The sequence below is a fragment of the Heterocephalus glaber genome, unplaced genomic scaffold, assembly GCF_053883595.1.
Source record: "Heterocephalus glaber isolate CG9 unplaced genomic scaffold, H.glaber_assembly_v1.0 deba00001606, whole genome shotgun sequence".
Classification (NCBI taxonomy): domain Eukaryota; kingdom Metazoa; phylum Chordata; class Mammalia; order Rodentia; family Bathyergidae; genus Heterocephalus; species Heterocephalus glaber.
In genome coordinates, this window is record NW_028258377.1 from 39,514,151 (window position 1) to 39,536,229 (window position 22,079).

At 39.5% G+C, this 22,079-nt stretch overlaps 1 protein-coding gene and 1 long non-coding RNA gene across 3 annotated transcripts in view; one reads left to right on the forward strand and one right to left on the reverse strand.

The window, feature by feature from the left end:
* Positions 1-1,751: 1,751 nt before the first annotated feature.
* Positions 1,752-10,350, reverse strand: LOC110345177 (uncharacterized). Its single transcript, XR_002388330.2, has 3 exons — positions 8,812-10,350; positions 6,270-6,355; positions 1,752-2,817 (listed from the first exon to the last, which is right to left on the reverse strand). It is a non-coding gene; the product is annotated as an uncharacterized LOC110345177 (long non-coding RNA).
* A 170-nt stretch (positions 10,351-10,520) lies between these two features.
* Positions 10,521-22,079, forward strand: part of Fnip1 (folliculin interacting protein 1) — a 119,654-nt gene continuing 108,095 nt past the window's right edge. For both annotated transcript variants that reach the window (XM_087194569.1, XM_087194570.1), the window contains exon 1: positions 10,521-10,725. In XM_087194569.1, coding sequence (XP_087050695.1) covers positions 10,634-10,725 — 92 coding nt within the window. In that variant the 5' untranslated portion in view covers positions 10,521-10,633. The remainder of the gene's footprint in view (positions 10,726-22,079) is intronic.

The following is a 22,079-nucleotide window of genomic DNA, read 5'->3' on the forward strand; positions in this document are numbered from 1 at the left end:
CCTCTCTACATGTCTTGTAGAATTCATCAGTGAAGCCTTCACGGCCCGGGCTTTTCTTAGTTGATAATTTTTTAATTATGTTTTCAATTTCATTGGTTGATACTGGGTTGTTGAGAATTTTTAGGGCTTCTTTGTTCAACTTTGGTAATTGATATATATCTAGGAATCTGTCCATTTCTTCTGTGTTTTCCATCTTATTGGCATATAGGTTCTGGAAGTAGGTATTGAAGATCCTCTGGATTTCTGCTGGGTCTGTTGTCATTTCACCCTTTTCATGCCTAATTGCATGGATTTGGGCCTTTTCTTTCCTTTTTCTGATAAGGTTGGCTACGGGTTTGTCAAGTTTGTTGATTCTTTCGAAGAACCAACTCTTGGTTTCATTGATTTTTTTGTATTGTTCTCTTAGTCTCCATTGCATTGATTTCTGCTCTGATCTTTATAATTTCATCCCTTGTATGAGCTTTGGGGTTTTCGTGCTCTTCTTTTTCTAGAAGCTTGAGGTTCAGCATCAGGTTGTTTAATTGGGCTCTTTCTGTTTTCCTAATGTGCGTATTCACTGCTATGAATTTCCCTCGTAAGACTGCTTTCATTGTGTCCCATAGATTCCGATATGTTGTATTGCCATTGTCATTTAATTGTAGGAACTGTCTGATTTCTTCTTTAATTTCCTCTGTGACCCATTGGTGATTCAGAAGTGTGTTTTTCAATTTCCACATGTTTATGAAATTTTTCATTTCTTTTGCTATGGATCTCCAATTTTATCGCACTATGGTCTCACAATATACAGGGGATAACTTCAATTCCTTTGCACTTACTTAAACATGTTCTATGTGTGAGTGTGTGGTCTATTTTGGAGAATGACCCATGTGCAGCTGAGAAGAATGTGTGTTCTGGTTTTGTGGGGTGGAACACTCTGTAAACATCTGTTAAGTTCATTTATTCAAGAGTTTAATTGAGTTCCAGTATTTCATTACTTATTTTTTGTCTAGTTGATCTATTTGTGACAGTGGGGTGTTGGGGTCCCCCACTACAATTGTATTAGTGGATATATGACTTTTCATGATCGTTAATATTTGCTTTATATAGTTGGGCGCACTAGTGTTTGGTGCACAGATGTTTATGATTGTCATCTCTTCCTCTTGGATTCTTCCCTTTACAAGGATGTAGTGTCCTTCTTCATCTCTCTTAATCAGTGTTGGTTTGAAATCTAGTTGATCTGCAAAGAGGATAGCTACTCCTGCTTTTTTCGGGTTCCTGTCACATGGAGTATTGTTTTCTACCCTTTAATTTTCAGTCTTTGAGTTTCCTTTTGAATTAAGTGTGTTTCTTGTATGCAGTATATTGTTGGATTTTGCTTCTTGACCCATTCTGCCAGTCTCTTTCTTTTGATTGGTGAATTGAGACCATTAACGTTGATGGTTATAACTGAAACATATTGACTTGTCATTGCCATGACTTTTTCTTTTTGTTGGGTTCTCCCCCTTTACATTTAATTTCTTGTCATGCCAGATGGGTTCATTCTCCTTTGCTTCCTGGGGTTGTGATCCTCCATGTCTGTTCCTAGGATATTGTGTAAAATTTTTTGGAGTGGTGGTTTGGTATTCACGAAGTTCCTAAGGTGCTCTTTGTCATGAAAGTATCTTATTTCTCCATCCATTTTGAAAGATAGTTTTGCAGGGTACATCAATCTGGGTTGGAGGCTGTTTTCTTTTAGGGCTTGGAATGTGTCACTCCAAGCTCTTCTTGCCTTGATGGTTTGTGTTGAGAAGTCTGCTGTGATTCTGATGGGCTTTCCTTTGTATGTGCTTTGTTTCTTTTCTCTAACTGCTTGTAGAACTCTGTTCTTCTGTTGAGTTTCTGGAATCTTAACAATTATATGCCTATGTGTAGATTTTTTTTGATCAAGGCTATTTGGAGTCCTATATGCCTCACTTATCTGTATGTCAAGTTCTTTTACCCTGCTTGGGAAGTTTTCTGCCATCACTTATGTGAAGAGTTTTTTTTTGTCATCTGCACTCTCTCCTGTTTGTTCATTGACTCCAATCAGTCTTATGTTATTCTTCTTTGCATCATCTAGCAGCTGCTGGATTGATTTCTCATGTTCCCTTATAATTTTAAAGCAGTTTTCCTTTTCCTGGTCATTAATTGCAATCTTATCTTCTATATCTGAATTTTTGTCCTCACATTGGCTCATTCTGCTGTGTAGACTTTCAATGGAATTTTTCATGTCCTGGAAATCTATTTGCACCTGTTTTATGGATTCCATTTGTTTCCTTTGTTGGGATTCCATCATGTTCCTGAGCTCCTCTCTAGATTTATTAATCATGTCTTGCACTAGGAGCACAATTTCTCCTGTTATCTGAGAAATTATTTCTGATTTCATTTTTTCCAGATCCCCTTTTGTTGCCAGTTCAGTGGGTCCAGGTGGTTGAGCATCAGAGTGTTCCATCTCATTTCCCTTTGGGGTTGCTGTAGGTGATCTGGAAGTCTGGTTTTGAGACTTATTTGTATGTTTTCTCATTTCAACTGAGGGGGGGGCCGCAGGGGGTGCTGTTGGCACCCACACAGCTTACCTCCTCTGAGCTGGGAGAGGTGGGACAGGGGCCGGGAGCGGCGGTAGGGATGGCCGCCCAGAAGCCCCTTCCTCTGGGCTGGGAGCGGCAGGATGGATGGTGGCCCCAAAGCCCCTTCCTCTGGGCTGGGAGCAGCAGGAGAGATGGTGGCCAGGAAGCCCCTTCCTCTGGACCAGGAACAGTGGGATGGCGGCTCAGAAGCCCCTACCTCTGGGCCGGGGGCGGCAGGACGGATGGCAGCCCCCTAAAAACAACATCCTGTTGTCAGTGAGCAGAATACAGTTAGTTGCCTAACTATTGGTGAGATTTTAACTGTTTTACTATTGTTATTACACACAAAAGTAAATAAGGATCAAATTTTCAAAGTTATTTCAATATTAAGGAAAATCAGAAAAGTTATGAATTAATTTGAGGTTAAGTAACCTATATAGTATTTATTTTTAGAAAGGAATCCTATGAAGATATTCTTGTAAATGATTTGACAAGACCTTAAGCCATTAACGAGGCTATTTGTGATTCTGTGATTTCATCTGAAGGTGAAATACAGAAAAGTTGTGAGGAAATATAGAAGCAAACACTAATGGTAGAGGCTAAAACAAACTTTAGACCTATATTCTAAATTAGTAGTCCACTAAGTCAGCAACAATCGTGGTTTTAAAAGCAGAAATGTAATAAGAGGAACAAGACATGAAACAGGTAGTCTATTCTCTGCCTTCAAAGAGTTTGTAATGTAAAGGGGAGGGGAGAAAATGAGAATAAATTATTCGATAGTTTCTAATCAAGTAGTAGGTTCATACCTGACTCTTGGGATTGGGACTGGTGAGAGAAGAAATAAACATCTGATAGTTTCATATTGTTGATAAGGAAAATATAGCAAGCCCAGAGGTAAATACTTGGCTGGGGTGATATAATTTAGAAAGTGATAGAGCTAGGATTTGAAGGCAGAACTGAGTTCAGTATTTTGTTTTTTAGAGACTGCAGTACAGGGAAGAGTGAGAGGGAGGAAGGAGTTGGAATTGGCGTTCCAGGTTTATGAGTAGAAGCCATTACTTTAGTTATGGTTAAGAAGAAGGAAACTAAAAGAAGCCTGGGATGTAGCTCAGTGGCGCCACACCTGCCTCACAAGGGCAAGGTCCTGAGTTCAATCCCTCGTACCAGAAAAAAAAAGAAAAAGAAAAAAAAAAAAGCCTGTTAGCTGACAAATGTGCAAATTCCTGAGATTCCTGTTGCAAACCCTACGAGAGGATTGTAGTCTCAACCTTAGACCTGGGGTCTTTCAGGGAACCTCTGTGGAAGAGTATGAAAGAGGGAGTTCATCTCTTTCTGCAGAGGGTCTCCACAGTTGCCATTACATTTTCCAAGTGATTCTAAAAAGGTTACAATGCACCTTGACCCCTTCATTTTATTTTATTTATTTTTATTTTTATTTGTTTTGGTAACAGGGATCAAACTCGGGTCCTTGGGCTTGCTGGGCAGGCGGTGGAACCACTGAGCTAAATCCCTGGCCCATAAAATCTCATTTTTTTTTTTTTTTGGTATCGGGAATTGAACCTCAGGACCTTTCGCTTACAAGGCAGGCAAGGTGCCACTGAGCTAAATCCCTGGCCAAACACCTTCATTTTAGCTGTAACTAAACTTCATCTTTAAATATTTAAAATTATATTTTCAAATTATATCTCATAAAAATAGTCTCAGGTCTCCACTTTTTAAAATCCAGTTAAATGCTTAAAAATCATACTGTTATTTCCATTTTAAAATTTTTAATTGAAGTGGGATTTTTTTTTCACTTCAGGTATAATTCATCATGGTTTGCTCAGTTATGAATAGTCTCTTTATCTCATATTGGGTGTATAGCATATGTGTTTATGTGAACAGTATAGAGGATGTGAGGCCCACTTTCTAGATAAAGTTATCTTCAGCCTCTCTTGTTCTACTATTGGTTTCTAACCTGTGTTTAAAAATGTTTGTCTTGCATCTTAAATCCTCCCTCCTTCTAGCTAACCCACCATTCTTCACCCATTTACATCTATGTTTCTATGAAGAATGCTTTCTAACTTCCCTCTCTCTCTCTCTCTCTCCCTCTCCAGCTTTTCTTCTCCATTGACACTGTTTCCTCAAAGCTATCAGCAACCTCCCTGGTGTTGATCTAAAGTGTATTTTTCACTTCTTATCTTGCCTAATGTCTCCCGGCTAATGATATTTCAGACTGGTTCAGTACTTCCTTCCTGAAACCCTCCAATAAAGAAAGACCTCTCTGAAACATTACTCCCCAGGATTTCATCTCGTCTCTAGCACTCTTCCATTTCTTCTAAAAGCTCCTTTTCCTCTGCTCAGTTTTAAAGTTTGTGTATTTCCTGGAGTTCTCTCCTACAACATATTTCCCCTGAGTGATCTCATCTGCCTACAGCTTTAGTTATCATCTCTGTGCAAGTGACCCTGAGCTTTTGTCTAACTGCCATGGGTACTGGTGGTAGACATAAGTAATGACCTCCCCTATATCTTTCCATCACTTTAGTGGCTTAAATCAATCAACATTCCCAATGCTGGCACAGTGATTGTTTTAGGGATGAGTCCGAGACCTAAAATGGATTAAATACAGTACCAGAAGTTTTTCTTGGAATACTGGGACAGAATTTTTCCTTTTTTTCCCCTTGGAATTAAGTTTCTGGCACAATTGCAGACCTTGCCTAGGAATGGAATCTGTACAGAGAAACTAGAGATGGACTAAAAGAAAATGATTTTTAGATCTGGACTTGTGCCTTGTGGCAGAATATGTACTTAGCATGAACAAGGCCCTAGGTTCAATCCTTAGTACCAAGGAGGGGAAAAAAAAAGAAACTGAATTTCTTTTTGGTACTGGGGATTGAACCCCAGGCCTTTGTACTAAGCTATATCCCTGCCTTTTATATTTTTAAATTTTGATACAGCGTCTCACTAAGTTGCAGATGCGATCCTCCTGCCTCAGCCTCCTGGAGTTCTGGGATTACACGGGTGCACTACCAGCCTTCGGCTAAAAAAGAAACTGAATTCTTAATACCATTCTTATACTCCCTGGATAAAGCGGTGCCTGAACTATTCACGTACTTCAGATCCCGTTATGTGAACTAATTGATGTCATTCTTTGGTTATCCTAGTTTTGTTTGGGTTTTGTATCATGTACAGTGTACGTCATCCTGATAGACTTAATTCAACCAAGATCTTTCTAGTTTCCCACATCACAGCATTTATCTCACAGTATTGTAATTTCCTATTCACTCCCGTTTTTTTCCACCCTAGACTGTAAGCTCCCACAGTGCAGAAGTGGTATCTTGTTCTCCATTGTATTTCCAGGTTCTAGCAGAGCTGACAGACACATCTTAAGCATGTCGTTTGAGAAATATTTGTTGAAAGAATGTTTGTCATTAAAGTGTGCCAGTAGATAAAAGACCTTCTTTTGCACATTTCTAAAAGAATTTTAGGTGAGGATTTCAAGCTAATTTTATTTATTTATTTATTTTTAAAGGGGAAAGGGTTTATAGCTCATAGTTTGTAGAGGTTCCAGTCCATAATTGGCTGGCCCCAAGGCAGTGGCACATGGCACAGGAGCATCACAGAGGAGAAACAGTTCATGGGCCCACACTGTAGCAAAAGCAACAAGGGGGAAAGCTAATTTATTTTATGCTTAAGGTAAAGCTTTGATTTTCTAAAAGAACTTACCGAAATCTGCAATAACTTGTTTGTGACTTGTTGGTTTCTTAAGGGCAGGTACTATACCTCTCTTGTTCGTTATTGCAGTCCAGCACCTGGAACAGAGAAGGTACTTAATTTCATCATCCTTTTAGATTGTTTCTGTTATGTATACAATTCTCTCATATCTCCCATCTTTGAAAAAAGAAAGAAAAGCAATTTTCCTTCTATTTCCTCTCTGTTGTCTATCTCAGCAAATTTCCTTTCTGGTCTTTCTTTTTTTGAAACAACTCCATCCAGGCTTTTACTCACATAACTTCATTGAAATTGTTCATCTAGATGTCTCTATTGACCAATCTGATGGTCAATGTAGTTTTTCAGAAACACTCTACACAGTTGACCTATTCTTCCTTTCTTATCACTGCTCATTCTCATTCATCTGTGTTGAGTCCTTCTATTCTAGACCTATAAGTAATGTTCTCTTTGGGTCTTAGTCCTTCATTCTCATCTGCAAATATTCATTCTCTCTAGAACAAGTCACCCATTCCATTATTTTAAATTCAGTCTACGAGCTGATGACTCCCAAACTTCTCTAATATTGGCTTTTCCCTATATATTCTACTAAAAAATTTCCACGTGGGTATCTTATAGTCAGTTCTAAGATAATTTACCCAAACTTAATATACTCAGTTTTTTTCTCGAACCATGTTTTTCCTAGTCTTCAATTTCTTACACTTAAATTGCTCAAGACAAAAATGTGAGTCATCCTTGATTTTTATTTTCTTCACTCCTATTAGAATTTCTGTTAGCTACGTCTCCAAAGTAACCCTTGTTAGCTACTATCAGCTTTCCTCGCCTAAAATACAGGTAAACCATCTGTCAGGTTTCTCTGCTTCCATTCTTACTCTTCTGTAATTCCTTTTTGACAGAACAGCCAGAGTACAGTCATAAATTGGATCATACCTTTTGCCTATTTTAAACTCTTCTAGTAACTTCTCTTATTCTTAATCTTCCTTCCCGTGACTTACAAGGGATTGTGATTTATATTGCTGACTCCTTTTTTTTCCTAACCAGATCTAAGCCATCTCCCCTTCCCAGAGTATTCTCCAGTTCCTTTTGCCTATTTGCTGCCTCAGAATCTGTGTACTTTTCTTTTTCTATCTGCCAGAATGTTCTTTACCACTTCTTTTCATGGTTGGGTTCTTCTTTAGACTTCAGCTCAAACCCCCTATTTTTGGAGAGGGCTTCACTGACCACCCTAAATTTGGCCTCCTTCAGTTGCTTGCTATCAGCGATTTCTTTCTGAACTCCTATCACAACTTGGAGATGTGCTGCTTATTTTGTCTCTTCTCACTAAGAACTAAGTTCCTAAGAATAGGGACTCTTCAACACCCTTTTCTCCATGCCTAGAACAGTTGGAGACCTAGGAGGCACTTAGGAAATATTTGTTGAATAAATCAATGTTTATGGTTTTTTTGGTACTTTAAACTACTACATTTCCTTACATAGCAATAAATAATTGGGTTAAAAGTTTTTAAAACTGAGGTACCCTGAGTCCATAAAAGTGGACTAAGCAATGAAATTTGCTTCAGGATAATTTAGCGTAATTGAGACAATACACTTAGCATGGTGGTTAAAGGAGCAAGATTGCCACCTTTTCCTGTGTCAGGCAAAAAGCAAATGGTTACAGTGAAGAGTGCCTGTTTTTCATGTTTTTAGGAGGATGATCTTGGAAGTAGGTGGACAGAGATGATAGGCTGTTCATTTTGAAGGAGACTCAATTTTCTCTTTCTGAGTGAGAGTGTAGGCCTTTTATCTTACTCAGCAGTTCCGCGTTTATTTAACACAGCATTAGTGAGAAGAAAACCGTTGTTGTCTTTCTTATGTATACTCCTTGTTGATTTCCTAAACTTAAAGAGGCTGCGTATGAGACACCTTAGCTTCTCTGTGAGAAGTGATAGTAATAAGTAAAAGGAAAAACAACACTGGAATAGATAAAATAGATACTGAACACAAAAACAGTTATATCATTTCATTGTTCTCTGATTCTGTGATTTTTAGTACTATGCTATAATAAAGGAGAAGTGAGATCAATGATAGCAAATAAATTTAGTTTTCTTTGTACTGTTCAAGTGTTAGATTGAGACTACAGAAATGAAGCTATTATGTGATGGGAGAATACTAAAAGTATCTCTCATGCAAGCGGTAATATTCTTTCCCTTACTATTAATATCTGTAATTACTCATGAAGTAATTTTTCCCAAGATGAAAACACACAAGGTTATTGTATTTGGAAACTTCCTTCTGAGAGAACCTGGGAAGCCCTCTTCACCTCACCAGTAATGAGAGGATACCAGTCCTTGTGCCTTTGCTTCTGTATTTCTACTGGTACTAACTTAATTTTCTAGTGTAAAAACAAAACACAACTTCCCGAACAGATTAACTCATTCGCTGATAGGATGTACATTTTTCATTTAAAATAAAAGTCCATTGAATTCATTTTTTGTGCAAGTTTTAAAACTTTGATTTCATATTCAAACATTTTCCAAGAAAAATATACAACTCATCTTACCCTCTTAAAGGTCTTTCTTTCGTTGACACCATCTGAAGTGTAAAGGTGATGTAGTCCTATTTGAGCCTGTATTGCCCTGCGGACTTCTGAATCACGTCAATGGAAGCACCTCAAATGGCCCTTTCTCAGGAAGACTTCCTCTAGCACCCATTTCACCACCTAGTTCTTACCAATTTCACAACCCTAGTTACTATCTGGAATCACCTTATTTACCGTCTTCTCACCTAGAAAGTTACCTTACCTTTTTTACTTTTCAATCCCCAGTGTCTAGCCCTTGAATATTTGTGGAATGGCTAGATTCATTTCTTTTTTTTTTTTTTTTTGTACCGGGGATGGAACTCGAGACCTTGCGCTTGCTAGGCAGGCAGCGGAACCACTGAGCTAAATCCCCGACATCATTTTTTTTTTTTGGTACAGGGGATCGAACTTGGGTCCTTGCACTTGCGCAGCAGGCAGCGAAACCACTGAGCTAAATCCCTGCCGCCCCCCCCCCGCCCCCGGCATCATTTCTTAAAAATCCATATTTAGCGCTTTTTTAAAAATCTTGTAATGCTGAATCTCAACACATTGGCCTTGGCCGCTGACAAATTATCAGAGATGTAAGTTCTGCCAATTACTTTCCCCTTTCTATATAAATCAGGGCCACTTATAACTTAAACCCTAGCAAATCTGAGTTGGCAACCATTTAAAAGACAATTTGATTTGTATGCCTGCGAAATTCTCAAAACGTTTTTATGTAGCCCTTCCAAATATATACTAGTTATCTCCTGACATCCACATTTCTCTGAGAATTGCATCCTACTGTACAAAATTATTCTTTCTGGAGAGGGACTGGGTGAATGGAGTGCTGAAAATTTGTAAGCCTAGTTTGATCGAAATCCTGATACGTTTTGGCAATGTGGGTTTAATAACACTGTAAGGTCATTTATGAGCCATCTTTTTTTTTTTGGAAAGCGTTTTTTCCCTGTCATTTGGTTTCACTCCACAGTTTCTCCTTTCCAAACACTTAAGACATTAAGGTAGATTTTTTTTTAATCTTGTGGGAAGTTCTGATTCCTGCCTTCTCCCTTTATTACAATTCCTGTATGTGTATGCTAGCAAGTTCTAAGGGTTTCGCCCCTAAAATGCCATAGAATTCGCATAGGGTTATGAATATTCATACATAGATGTTTTCTGTGGGCTTCTTGGCTCCCTTGGTTTCGTCTGTGATTTTGTTGGTTACCAAGGAAACTGAAGCTAACTTGTCCTGCCCTTCTGACTGCCAGCTCTTCCCAGACTACTCCCTGGTCAGGGTTCTCCACGCCGGCGGACCAAGCCTGAAGCCTACTCGGCCAGGAACCTCGACAGTGGTGGCGGTCCCGGCAGAGTCCTCTCCCACCGCCCGTGCGCTCCAGTTCTGAGCCCAAACCTACTGCTCTGCCTCGGCCACAGGCTCAAGGCTCGGCCTCCCCTCCACTGGCGGGGGCCCACCTGAGGCGCCGACAGAGGTGCGAGAAGTGGCGGGCGGGAGGCCGCTGCCTGCTCCTCTGCGCACGCCCCGCCCCGTGAGCGGCCGCATGATGGGCGCCCCCCCGCCAACCTATGGGAGTCGGCCCCGCCCCCCGCCCCCGCCTCGCTTCGGCCCCGCGCCGCCACGTGATGCGGCTCACCGCCAGCCAATGGGCGCGGGCCTCGCCTCGCGCCCCGCCCCACGCGCCGTGGCCGTTTGAAGTGACTAATTTCTGTCATATGACTGAGGCGCCCATGGGGGTGGCGGGGTGACTGTAGGAGTGGAGACCTAGCGAGCTCCTAGCCGAGCGACCCCGGCCTGGCCCTGGGCAGCATGGCCCCTACGCTGTTCCAGAAGCTTTTCAGCAAGAGGAGCGGGCTGGGCGCGCCCGGCCGAGACGCCCGAGACCCGGATTGCGCATTCAGGTAGGGCGCTGCGGGGCGGGGGGCGCGGAGCTCCGGCCTTGTGGGCTCGGTGCTCCCGGGCTGGGCGTTTCGGGATCGGGCCGTGAGGCGACGGCGCGCTGGATCCGGCTCCGGCCGCGGTGGGGTGGGCAGGGCTGCGACGCGGCGCCCGAGGTTGGGGCGAGCCCCGCGCCCCTGGCCGTCGCCCCCGTCCCTGCCCCTCCCGGGTGGGTTTGTTTACGTCCCGCCGCGGCCGCCCTCTTGGCCCCTCTGCACGCGCGGGGCCTCGAGGCCCTGGATCCCCACGCCCTCCTGGCTGCGGGGAGAGCTGGGCGCGGGCTAGCTGGACCTCAGCCGCGATCCGGAGGGCCGAGGAGCTCTCCCTTCCTCCCCGTGACCAGCCGCCCTCTGGCATCTCCGTGCCAGCCCGGCTGGCGTGGCGGCAGAGTGGCACGTTTGGCCAACCTTCCGAGCGCCCAGGAGGTCGCAGCAGCGAGCGGGCAAAGCGCCATTCTTTCGGGTTTCTTGGAAACAAAAATTGGAGCTGTGCACTTAGTTGCCGGATTGAGCGACCTTAATGTTCTCAAAGGAGAAGTGTGAAACCTAAGAGGTTAGATTACTGCCGTCCAGACTGAAGTAGAACCAAATCGAGTGAAATCTGGCGGTAGAATTCGCCACATACCCTTTCCCTTTACAACTGTTACTGAAGAGGAGCCGTTTAAAAATTGAAAATGATAGCAGAATATTTTGAGGTATTGCAAGCCTTGTTAAATTTTGGTTGCAGTACCTGTTGCTGGTAGAATAACTTTTTAGAATTGTAAAATTTGGTACAAACTTGGACTCAAGGTAAAATGCTGTCGTGAAATTGCATCTGGAGAACCTGTGTGTCTCACAGAATGCCTGCATACTTACTGTAGTGTGGAAACTTGCAAATATAATCAGGTCAAATGTCAACTATCACTCAAAACTTGCATAGCAGAGAGCCCAGTTATACAGTGTTAGTAGGGAAAAAATGAGACTGTCAAATTTTGCAACAGACAAAAGTGTGAAATGATTGTACTACGTTGGTTTAAATTTTTTTTTAATGCTTCGTATCTCACTAATGCAAGCCATACCAGGAAACTTGGTAAATATGTACAGAGTTGAAATAGTAAATGGAAAGAAATTTAACAGACTGAGCATTTTGGAAAAGTTGCTTATTAGTAAAAAACAGTTTTCTGGTCCACTGGGAAGTAAGACTTGCCATACTCATCTGACTTTTTTTAAACATTTCTTTAGTGGTTTTCCTTTGCAAAAATGGAAGTGCAGTCTAGATAAGACTACACTGAGGCATCCCGTAACTTAAGACAGTAGGAAGCAGGTTCTGGAGATAGATGTAAAAGATGACATTTGAATAGGTAGCTGATTCCTGTTTCTGAGCAGAGACTGATCTTGGGGTACCCAAGTTTACAAGTGTCTTAAGTTACCTAAAGTGACTATTAAATGAAAAATTTGTTGTCTTTTTTTTTTTTAAGTGTAAAGTCTCCTGTATTGTTGTGTAATACTTTACAGTTACTAAAGAACTTTCTCATCAGTTATCTCATTTGATGTTTCACAACCGCCTTATGAGAGTGTCAGGGAAAGTAGCAGTATAGATAAGGATGCAATCCCTTCTTCCCAGTGGAAGCCCCATAACTACAGTGCATCATAGAAGCATTTGATATAAAAGTAAGACATGTACTACAAGGGTACATCCGAGAAAATGAAAACTCTAGTTAGTATCACACAGCTAGTGCCTTGCAAATCTCATCAACCCAAGTCTTTTTTTAGAGTGTGTTGAGTTATAATTTACATACAATAAAATAAAAATACGTTTTAAGGACACAGTCCTGTGAGTTTTGTTATATGGATACAGTTGTGTACCCACCGCTCCAGTGAATTTTTGGAACACTTTATTCTCCCATAAAGTCCCGTCCTACTTGTTTTCGGTTAGTTCCCAACGGTCTTCACCCAAGGCAGTAAGTGATTTATTTTCTTTCATACAGTTTTGAATTTTCTAGGATTTCTTAAAGATATAGTAATACTATCGTGTGTCTGGCTTATTTTCATCCAGAATGATTTTGAGATTTTTTTCCATATTGTTGGATTTATTAGTAATTCCATCCATTCCTTTACTGCTGTGTACTATTCCATTGTTTGGGTGTACCACAATTAGTTTATTCATTCTCCAGTTGGAGGACATTTGAATTATTTCCAGATTTAGACTGTTACGAACAATTCTGCCATAAACATTTCTGTACAACATATTCAGAAATATTTTTCATTTATTTTAGGTGGATGTCTAGGAGTAGAATTGCTGGGTCATATACTAAGTGTTATGTTTTAACATTTTAAAAAATTTCCAAACTTTTATAAAATAAGTGTTCTATTTTGTATTTTTAAAATTCTTGATAACGTTGCATGAAGGTTATAGTTAGTTGCTCAATAGTCTCTCCAACAGTTCTTAGTTTCTTTTTTTTTTTTTGGTACTGGGATCCAACTTGGGACCTTGCACTTGCGAGGCAGAAGGTGGAACCACTGAGCTAAATCCCTGGCCCAGTTCGTAGTTTGTTTTTAAAAAGAAATATGTTTTTTATTGTGATGAGAAATTTGTAACATAACATTTAACATCTTATCTATCCATTTTTGAGTCTTATTACTAAGTGCCGTCACATTGGGGTTTTAATTTGTATTTGCCTAAGGAAATGTGTAGCATATTTTTATGTAACCCAGGTTTTTGAGTAGATTAAAATTTAGTTTTTATTTTGGTATACCAGTTCGTTTTTTTAGAATCCTTGTTTTGTTTTGTTTTTGTTCTAGTCATCTTAGGTTGTTAATTTGGCAACTGATTTGGCTCAGTCTCTGCCTAAGGGAGATTGGAGGGTAACTAGTGCATTAGGGACAATGCTCATAAGCCACAGTAGGCTTCTAAGACAGAACATTTTTGATAAAGAAACTGTGTCTTTTAGTGCTGTCATTTATGGTTACTCCGTTGAAAAAGATGGCCAGAGATCTTCCCTTCAGTCTTTACCTTATTACTCTTACCCTGTAGATTCTTTGTGCTTGTCTTATCCAAGTTTCTTGAGTTGAGTTTGAAAAGTAGCTTTTTATTCGGTCACTGATAGAAATAAAACAGTAATTTATGTTAAATAATGTAGGGAAGAAGGTGCTGTCTAGGAGAAGATACGGCTTTATGTTTTCTCCATCAGGCTACTTTTTTTTTTCATTTGGGGATTCACACTGAGCTACATCCCCAGACCTTTTTATTTTGAAACAGGGTCTCAGTCACTAAACTGCCCAGGCTGGGGTTGAATCTGTGATCCTTCTCCCTCAGCTTCCCAAAGTGCCGAGATTCCACGCGTGTACCACCACACCTGGATGTGTAATGACCTTTTAATTGCCCTTTCTACCATTATTACTTTTGTCTTTCTCCAAACCGGTCTCAACACTTCATACTTTAAAAACAAAACCAAAGATAAATTTCTAACAAAATGTGAATTCTTCAACTTGGCAAGTCAGTCTTCTGTAGAGTTGTGGATGGTGTGTTTGAATTTGGATTCTGGCATTGTATGGTATTTGCATGTGTAAGTTTGGGAAGCATTTTCATGTCAGTAAAAAGTGGGGTGTCTGTGGGTGTCTTTTTCTCTCGTTCTGAGATGAGACTCCCTGGTTTCCAAAACAGTTCTGGCACTTAATTGCGGAATCCTCACCCGTTGTCCTCTCTTATCATCCTAAGCTCAGGAAGCGTTGCCTCTAGGCCTCCTTTCTCATGCCACTCCATCTGAGAGAGAGACTCTACATGTAGTCCGGGATTTCCAGCAGAAGTCCCAAACTCCTGTTTAGATCATCCCTAAACTCCTGTTTAGATCATCCCTAAACTCCTGTTTGTATCATCACTAAACTTGTAATTATTCATGCCTTGATTGGCATAGGCCTAGATTCTGTCACCTACCTTGTTGAGTGGGAGGGAGTTTCTCTGATTGAGGAAGTAGACCTGGAGCTAGTAGTGAGGTCATTCTCACTCAAAATGCTGGGTTTTGTTTTTTTTTTTTTTTTTTGTATCAGGGATCGAACTCGGAACCTTGTGCTTGCCCTTGCGAGGCAGGTGGCGGCACCACTGAGGTAAATCCTCAGCCTCCAGATTCTGGTTTTTGTTGTTCGTTTCCTAAGACTATTTTTTTTTTTTTTTGTACTGGAAATTGAACTCACAGCGTCATGCTTGCCAGGTAGGTACTATACTGCTGAGCTACATCCCCAGCCCTCCTAAGACTATTTCATTGGTGGTGCTGTGTAATTGGTATTACATTTCACCAGAAAGCGCATAATATTTGATTATCCCACTTTTTGTAGGACCAAGATCAATTAAAAGGTTAAGGTGGTGCCACCCTGATTCCTTCATTATAAGGTTGCCCATCAACCTTTCACCTAATGGTTTTAGCATCCATTGATGATAATTACTAGATTAATTATCAGGGATTCTCAAACTCAAGTGTACATCAAGATCACTTAAAGGACCAGTAAAAACTCAGAATGTTGGGCCCCACCCCGAAATACTTGTATTTCTGACAAGTTTTTAGATGGCGCTAATGTTGCTGGCTACCCTTTGAGACCCACTGTAGTATTTCATTAGGGTTTGCAAAATGATGGTTTACTAGTTATCATTTCTTTCTTTTTTTTTTTTTTTGGTACTGGGGATCGAGCTCGGGTCTTTGTGCTTGCACAGCAGGCAGCGAAACCACTGAGCTAAGTCCCCGGCCCTACTAGTTATCATTTCTTTTGAAATAGTTTGTGCAGGAAAAGAAGTATAGATACTTACAAATTTTCAAAATTTATGTTTATGTGAAAGAAGAGGAAAGATTCAAAGTTTAATGAGTATCTGCTGAAGGAGTTAGAAAGGGAAAACAGAATAAACCCAAAAAATCTAGAAATATTAAAGCTGAGAACCAAAATTAATGAAATAGAAAACAAAAGTAAAGACAGTTTAAAAATCTGAAAATTGTTTTTATGAAATATGTAAACAGTAAAAAGTCATAAAAAGAAATGAGGTTTAGATAAATAATATTAAGAATCCATATTGGAGCATTTCTACACATAGCAGAGATGAAAAATGTAAAAGGATGTTACTGATTTTTATAGCAAAATGTTTATTGCTTATGTACCAGCAGAATGTTAAAGACTTTTAGATCTATTAATTTATTTAATTCTCAAAACAATTCTGAGATAGGTAGGTAAAGGTCCCTGTTTTACAGATTGTGGAACTGAAGCACTGAGAGATCGGGCAATTTCTCAAAGCCTAATAGCAAGAGATAGAGATGCGCTAGTTAAAATACGATTTGTCCCCTGAAATTCATGCTGCCTTAGCCCCACTTTGAGATACTAAGAGAGTGGAAACACAGTCCACTTGGCAATCTTCAGAGGTGCTTTGGGAGATGGTTAGAGTTAGATAAGGTATCAGTGGGATCCTGTGTTCGATTACTAGTGACTGTATAAGAAGATAGAGAAGAAAATTGCTGTGTGCTCCTTGTTTCATGTCACTTTGTGCCACCTAAGGGCTCCCCCAGCAAGGCCACCCCTAGATACACTCCCTTGCCCTTTGATCAGAACTGTGCACAAAAGTAAACCTCTTTATAGTTTATACAGTTATGTGTTTTGTCATTACCAGCAGAAAATGGACGAATACAAAAAATTAAGAACCTGGATTCTGCAGAGTGATTGTCTTGAATGCCAGCTTTGTTGTTTACTGGTGTGCTTCATTTTCCTTATCTGTTAAATGAAGTGATACTTGGCCTTTTGATTAAAAGACTGAGCCACTATGTATAAAGTACTTTCAGTGTCTAGACTACTGAATTGTTTTTATTAAAGGAGAAAGACCAGATGATTAGTCATTGAAGCAGATGCATTTGTTAAAATTCATCACCCATTTATGTTTTTTGTTTTTTTTTTTTTTTGGTACCAGGGATCAAACTTGGGTCCTTGTGCTTGCGCAGCAGGCGGCGAAACCACTGAGCTAAATCCCCGGCCCTCATCACCCATTTATGATAAAAATTCTTAGCAAACTTAGAGGGGAATTTTCTTAATCTAGGTAATGTTTGGTAGATAAAGGCTATCTATCGAAATAACAGCCAGCATATTTGGGGAGGGAGCAGTGCAAAAAGATTGACATTAGTTTGGCACAGGCCAAAAAGTTGGACCATACCAAATATTAACAAGAATGTGGAGCACAGGGAATTCTTGTATAGTCTTCTTGGAGTGTAATTTCATACAATCACTTTGGAAAGTAATCTGGCATTATTCAGTAAGGTAGAAAAGGCACATATCCTATGGCTGAGCAGGTTCTATTCCAAGGCGGTTGTTTCCTTCTCACAGAATTTTCATATACCTTTCCATATTTCTCACCTCTTAAACTCAGATAGACTGTCTTACCATTGTGGCCAGTTGGTTACAAATGACATTTACTTGTGTTGTTTCTATGCCAAGTTCTTCATGCTGTCATTGATGGAAATAGCCCATATCTCCAACTTATCTTTTGGAAGGAAGCTTTTCTAGAGAGGACCTGAGCCCTCACTGGACCTTAAGTGGAAGGAAACTTAAAAAAATTGTAGCTTATGAGTGCATGTTAACATTACGTGATGTTGGAGTTTACTGGGGACTTGTACATGCATTTAACATACCATAGTCAATTCAATTGCCTTGAGTCCCTTTCGCTTTCTTCTCTCCAGCTTATCCCCTTCCCTATCTCCAGGAACCTGCCTTCTGGTTTCCTGTCCCCTCTCTTTAATTTACTTAATTATTAATTTATGTGGGTTTTTTTAGGTTTCTCATATAAGAGAAACTGTGACATTTTCTTCTTTGTAGACACTTCTATGTGTTAAGCTACTGTTTGGACTCATTCTTTACTGCTTTCTCCTCCTCCCTCCCTCCCTTTGCATCTTTACCATAGGATAACCCTATCCATGTCTTAACCTATCTTATAAGATATTCTCTTGTATGTATGCTAGTAGAGAAGCTCTTTCATATATGACCAGGAAGTAATACATGAAAATATTAACAGAAACTCATATGATGTTACTTCTGGGCTCTAGTGTGAAGGCTCCAAAGTAGGAAGGAGGTGGAGTCATTGCTTCTAGAGTCATAGAAATTAGCCAAGAAGCTGTAAAAATGATTCAAGGTGATAAGTAGTTTTCTTCTTTACAGATTAATTGGCTGGGAGCCCATCATTGTGCTTTGAATTTATATACTTTTTAATTCTGTAAGAAATAGAATTTGGTTTCTGATTTTATGACCTCTAGTTTGTTGTTTAAATTTTGATTCACCCTTTCAATGGATCTGTGGGAACCAGTGTGCCTTACAAAAATACAGAGAGGGATCTGAATTACGGCTCAGCAGTAGAGCGCCTGCTTAGCATGCTTAAGGCCTGAGTTCAGTCCGTGGCACACACATACACGAAAAAGTCAAAAGAAAGTAATATAAGTGTACTATTAGCTTTTCCATGTAAATGTTTATATTACCACGTGTTCTTATTCTTGTGATACACAATACCTTTTGTTCAAATGCTATTCAAATTAAATTTGAAATACATTAAGGAAGTTGTTTACAACTCCAGTTATGTTCATTAAAACCATCAAGGATGCTTTAAAAGATTCTGATTTGTAGAATCTCTTACAGTCGGGATATATCAGATTTTAATGTGTGTCTGGGGTGTAGAATCACTTGACAAGAAAATAAGATGAAGAGGAGCGATTATGCCTTCAGTTAGATACTACAGGACTGTAAGGCTAATTGTGGATGATGTACACCTTAGAAAAAAGCAAAAAAATAAAGGAAAAAGGAAAAAAACCCAAAACTAATTGATTGTATCTCTTTTTGAGTTATTTAATTGGTAAAATTAATATTCTGTTGTAATTCCAAGTTAAGATCATGCTCCCGTTATAGAAAATTAGAACTGTCTTTGGTGGTTCTTCTTGTTTTTCGGGGGGCGGGGAGCAATACTGGAGATTGAACTGAACCCAAGTCCTTTCAGAGTTACCTCCTTGGCCTTTTTTCTTTTGAGATAAGGGCTTGCTTACTAAGTTGCTCAAGCTAACTTTGAACTTGCAGTCTTCCTGCCTCATCCTGTAGTAGCTGGGGTTACAGGCGTGTGCTACTGTGCTTGGCTTCTTTTTCTTTTTAACTCTAAATATTTTTGGTACTGGTCATCTTTTTAGTTAAATAGCTCCTTTGATGTATATATAGCCTCAAATTGTTTTTCTTTCAAAATCCACTTTATTGAAATATGATGTATTCAGTACAATGCATACTTTCCAGTACATATGCATTAGTCGTGCCTTTTATTTACTGATGTTATGATATGTCAGGCTTTGCCTGTCCTAGAGAGATTGGGCCTTCCAGGGTTAGCTAATTTCTAGAGACAGCAAGGTACTCATATGCAATCGGTCTAGAGTCTTACCTCCAACTACCTCTTTGCTTGTCTTGGCCACTATCTTGCTTTTGCATTTACCCTATGGCCAGGTACCAAACAACCCGGGATGCTGCCTATATCCTGGAGACCACAGATATTCAAACTAGCCAACCCTAAGCCTGCTTAGCTTGCTCACCTGCCTTGGCTATTCTTTCCCTGGAAACCAGAGTAAAAGCCTTTGCTGCATTTTCTTTTCACCCCTTTGCCTCCTGATTGGCTCTGGTGCTTCCCCGTGTGGGCCTAAAGGGGGTGAGTGAGGTGCCTCTTATTTCTAGAGAACTTTGAGTGTGAATTTCTTCCTGCACTACAGTCTTGTTTCTGCATCTGCATATCTAACCAAATTGAAATAAATACTGGGATACATGTTAAAACAATATACTTCTACAATTTTTACTGCCGCAATCAAGATATAGCACTCTGCATCACCACAGAAAGTTCCCTGTTACCCATTTTTAGTCATTAGCCAGCCCTTGACTTACCCAGAAGAATCTCTGGTCTGCTTTCTGTCACTATAGATTAATCTTTCCTATTCTAAAATTCCATGTAAGTGAAATCTTACGTACTCTTTTGTAACTGTTTCTTTTACTCAACAGCATATTTTCAAGATTCATCTATGTTGCTTTAAAAGGCTCATTGCTTTTAATTGAAGACCATTGTTCAGTTTTATTGATATACCAGAATTGTTTATCTGTATACCAGTAGGTACATGTTTGGGTTATTTCTGGTTTGGCGGACTATTTGTGTATAAAGTTGTTGTGAACGTTTATTTGTGAATCTTTTTTAGGGGGGGTACTGGGGATCGAACTCAGGACCTTGCGCTTGCGAGGCAGGTGGCAGAACCACTGAGCTAAATTCCCATCCCCTTATTTGTGAATCTTTGAATAACATACGTGTTCATTTCTATTGGTTGAATACGTATGAATGGAATTGCTGGGTTGCAAGTGTATGTTTGACTTTGTAAAAAATAGGCAACTGTTTTTCAGAGTCGTACCACTTTCCTTTCTTTTTTTTTTTTTGTTGGTACCAGGGATTGAACTTGGGTCCTTGTGCTTGCACAGCAGGTGGCGAAACCACTGAGCTAAATCCCTGGCCCGCACTTTCCTTTCTTACTAGCAATGTATGATAATGCCAGTTATCACCAACACTTCATATGACTTTTTAATTTTAGTGGGGCTGTTAAGAGTGTGAAGTGTCATCTCATTGAAGTTTTAATTTGTCATTCCCTGATGTCTGGTGATGTTGAGCGTATTTTTTATTATTACTGGCCATATGTATCTTCTTCTGTAAAGAGTTAAAATATTTTGCCCATTTTAAAATTGAATTATTTGTTGCCTATTATGAGTTGTGAGAGAACTTTATATATTTTGGAGAAAAGTTACTTGTTAGATATGTGTATTGATAATTTTTTCCAGTCTGGTTTATCTCTATTTTTCAGTCATGTCTTTTAAAGATCAGAAGACTTGGATTATTATGAAGGGTGGTTTGTTTTCTTTTTCAAGTTTTGTAGTGTTTTTTGTGCTGTAAGAAAATTTTGCACTAAGGCCATGATATTTTTCTACTTTCTTTTAGCGGTTGGAGCTTTTATGTTTAGGTCTGTGACTCATTTTGAGTTAATCTTTGCATGTGGAGGGAGATGGAGTTGAGCTGCATTTTTTCCTGCATGAATGCACAATTCAACCAGCACCATTTTGAAAAGATGGTATCTTTTGATATTGGCTTAATTACAGTCTTTTCTTGTATTGACATATTCTAGATTAGGAGGAATTTGTTGAGGGATTTTGAGAAAGAATGAACAGTGAAACTGCAATCCATCGGGCATTGAAATCGGTGGTATACAATCATGTTTGTTTTTGAAATATTTAAAGAGACATTATGAGAGTTTATTCTAGTAATCAGTCAAGTCACAAAACTCTATATAATATATTTAGTAAGTAAAGACGCTTGCTTTGGGACTTGGCCTTAGTTGTACATAAAACATGGATTTTTAAAAATTTTATTCAGGTAGTCTAAGCAGTTTGGGGTGGGAACAAATGAGAGTTAATGAGAGTCTCCAGACTCAGGAAACCTAGACTCCAGTGGCAGAGATTCTACATGTATCTAAAAATAATACACATCCTTGGTAATTTGTGAGAAAGGGAATGGCATTTATATTCTAGTGGGTCTCATCCTGGAATGTACAATAGCATCACCCGTGGGCCTCTGGAATAGTTCACGTTGTCCTACCTGGAATTCATTCTCAGAGTTTTAGGAAAGGTTTTTGGGTATGTGTTTTGGCTTGTTTCGAAGTTCTCCAACATGATTTTGTGGCAGATTTAAGTTCTCATATTTTCACATTTGACCTCTTAGTAGTCCTATAAAGTAAGCAGTGTTAGGTCAGTTTTGCACATGAGGAAAGCTTATTGTGATTAAATACTTTCCTTCACAATTGGTGAAAACAGGATAATTCACAGAAGACATTTTAAAATTGAGTGATATATAACCTTTATAATTAAAAAATACAAATTTACTCAGTCTGACAGATATTAGAATAAGTAGTTTATTCTGGCAAAATATTTGTAAACCAAATTCCATTATATGCTGGTGAGAGTAAAATGGGCCCAACTATTTTAGAGAGCAGTAGTTGTGTGAAGGTAATCAGATAAGCATGTTACATTGTTCATTGAAACATTTGAAGCTGTTTTCAGTTTACATTGTTACTGTGTCCATAATTAGAGATTACACAAGTTATATGTGCATTAGAACGTTCTGTGTTGCGCTATGTCTTAGGGAGACATTTTAATATAAAGTTTAAGAAGTTGTAGAGTATGGGGCTGGGGATTTAGCTCAGTGGTTCGGCTGCCTGCCTCATAAGCACAAGGACCTGAGTTCGATCCCTGGTACCAAAATAAAAAGAAGTTGT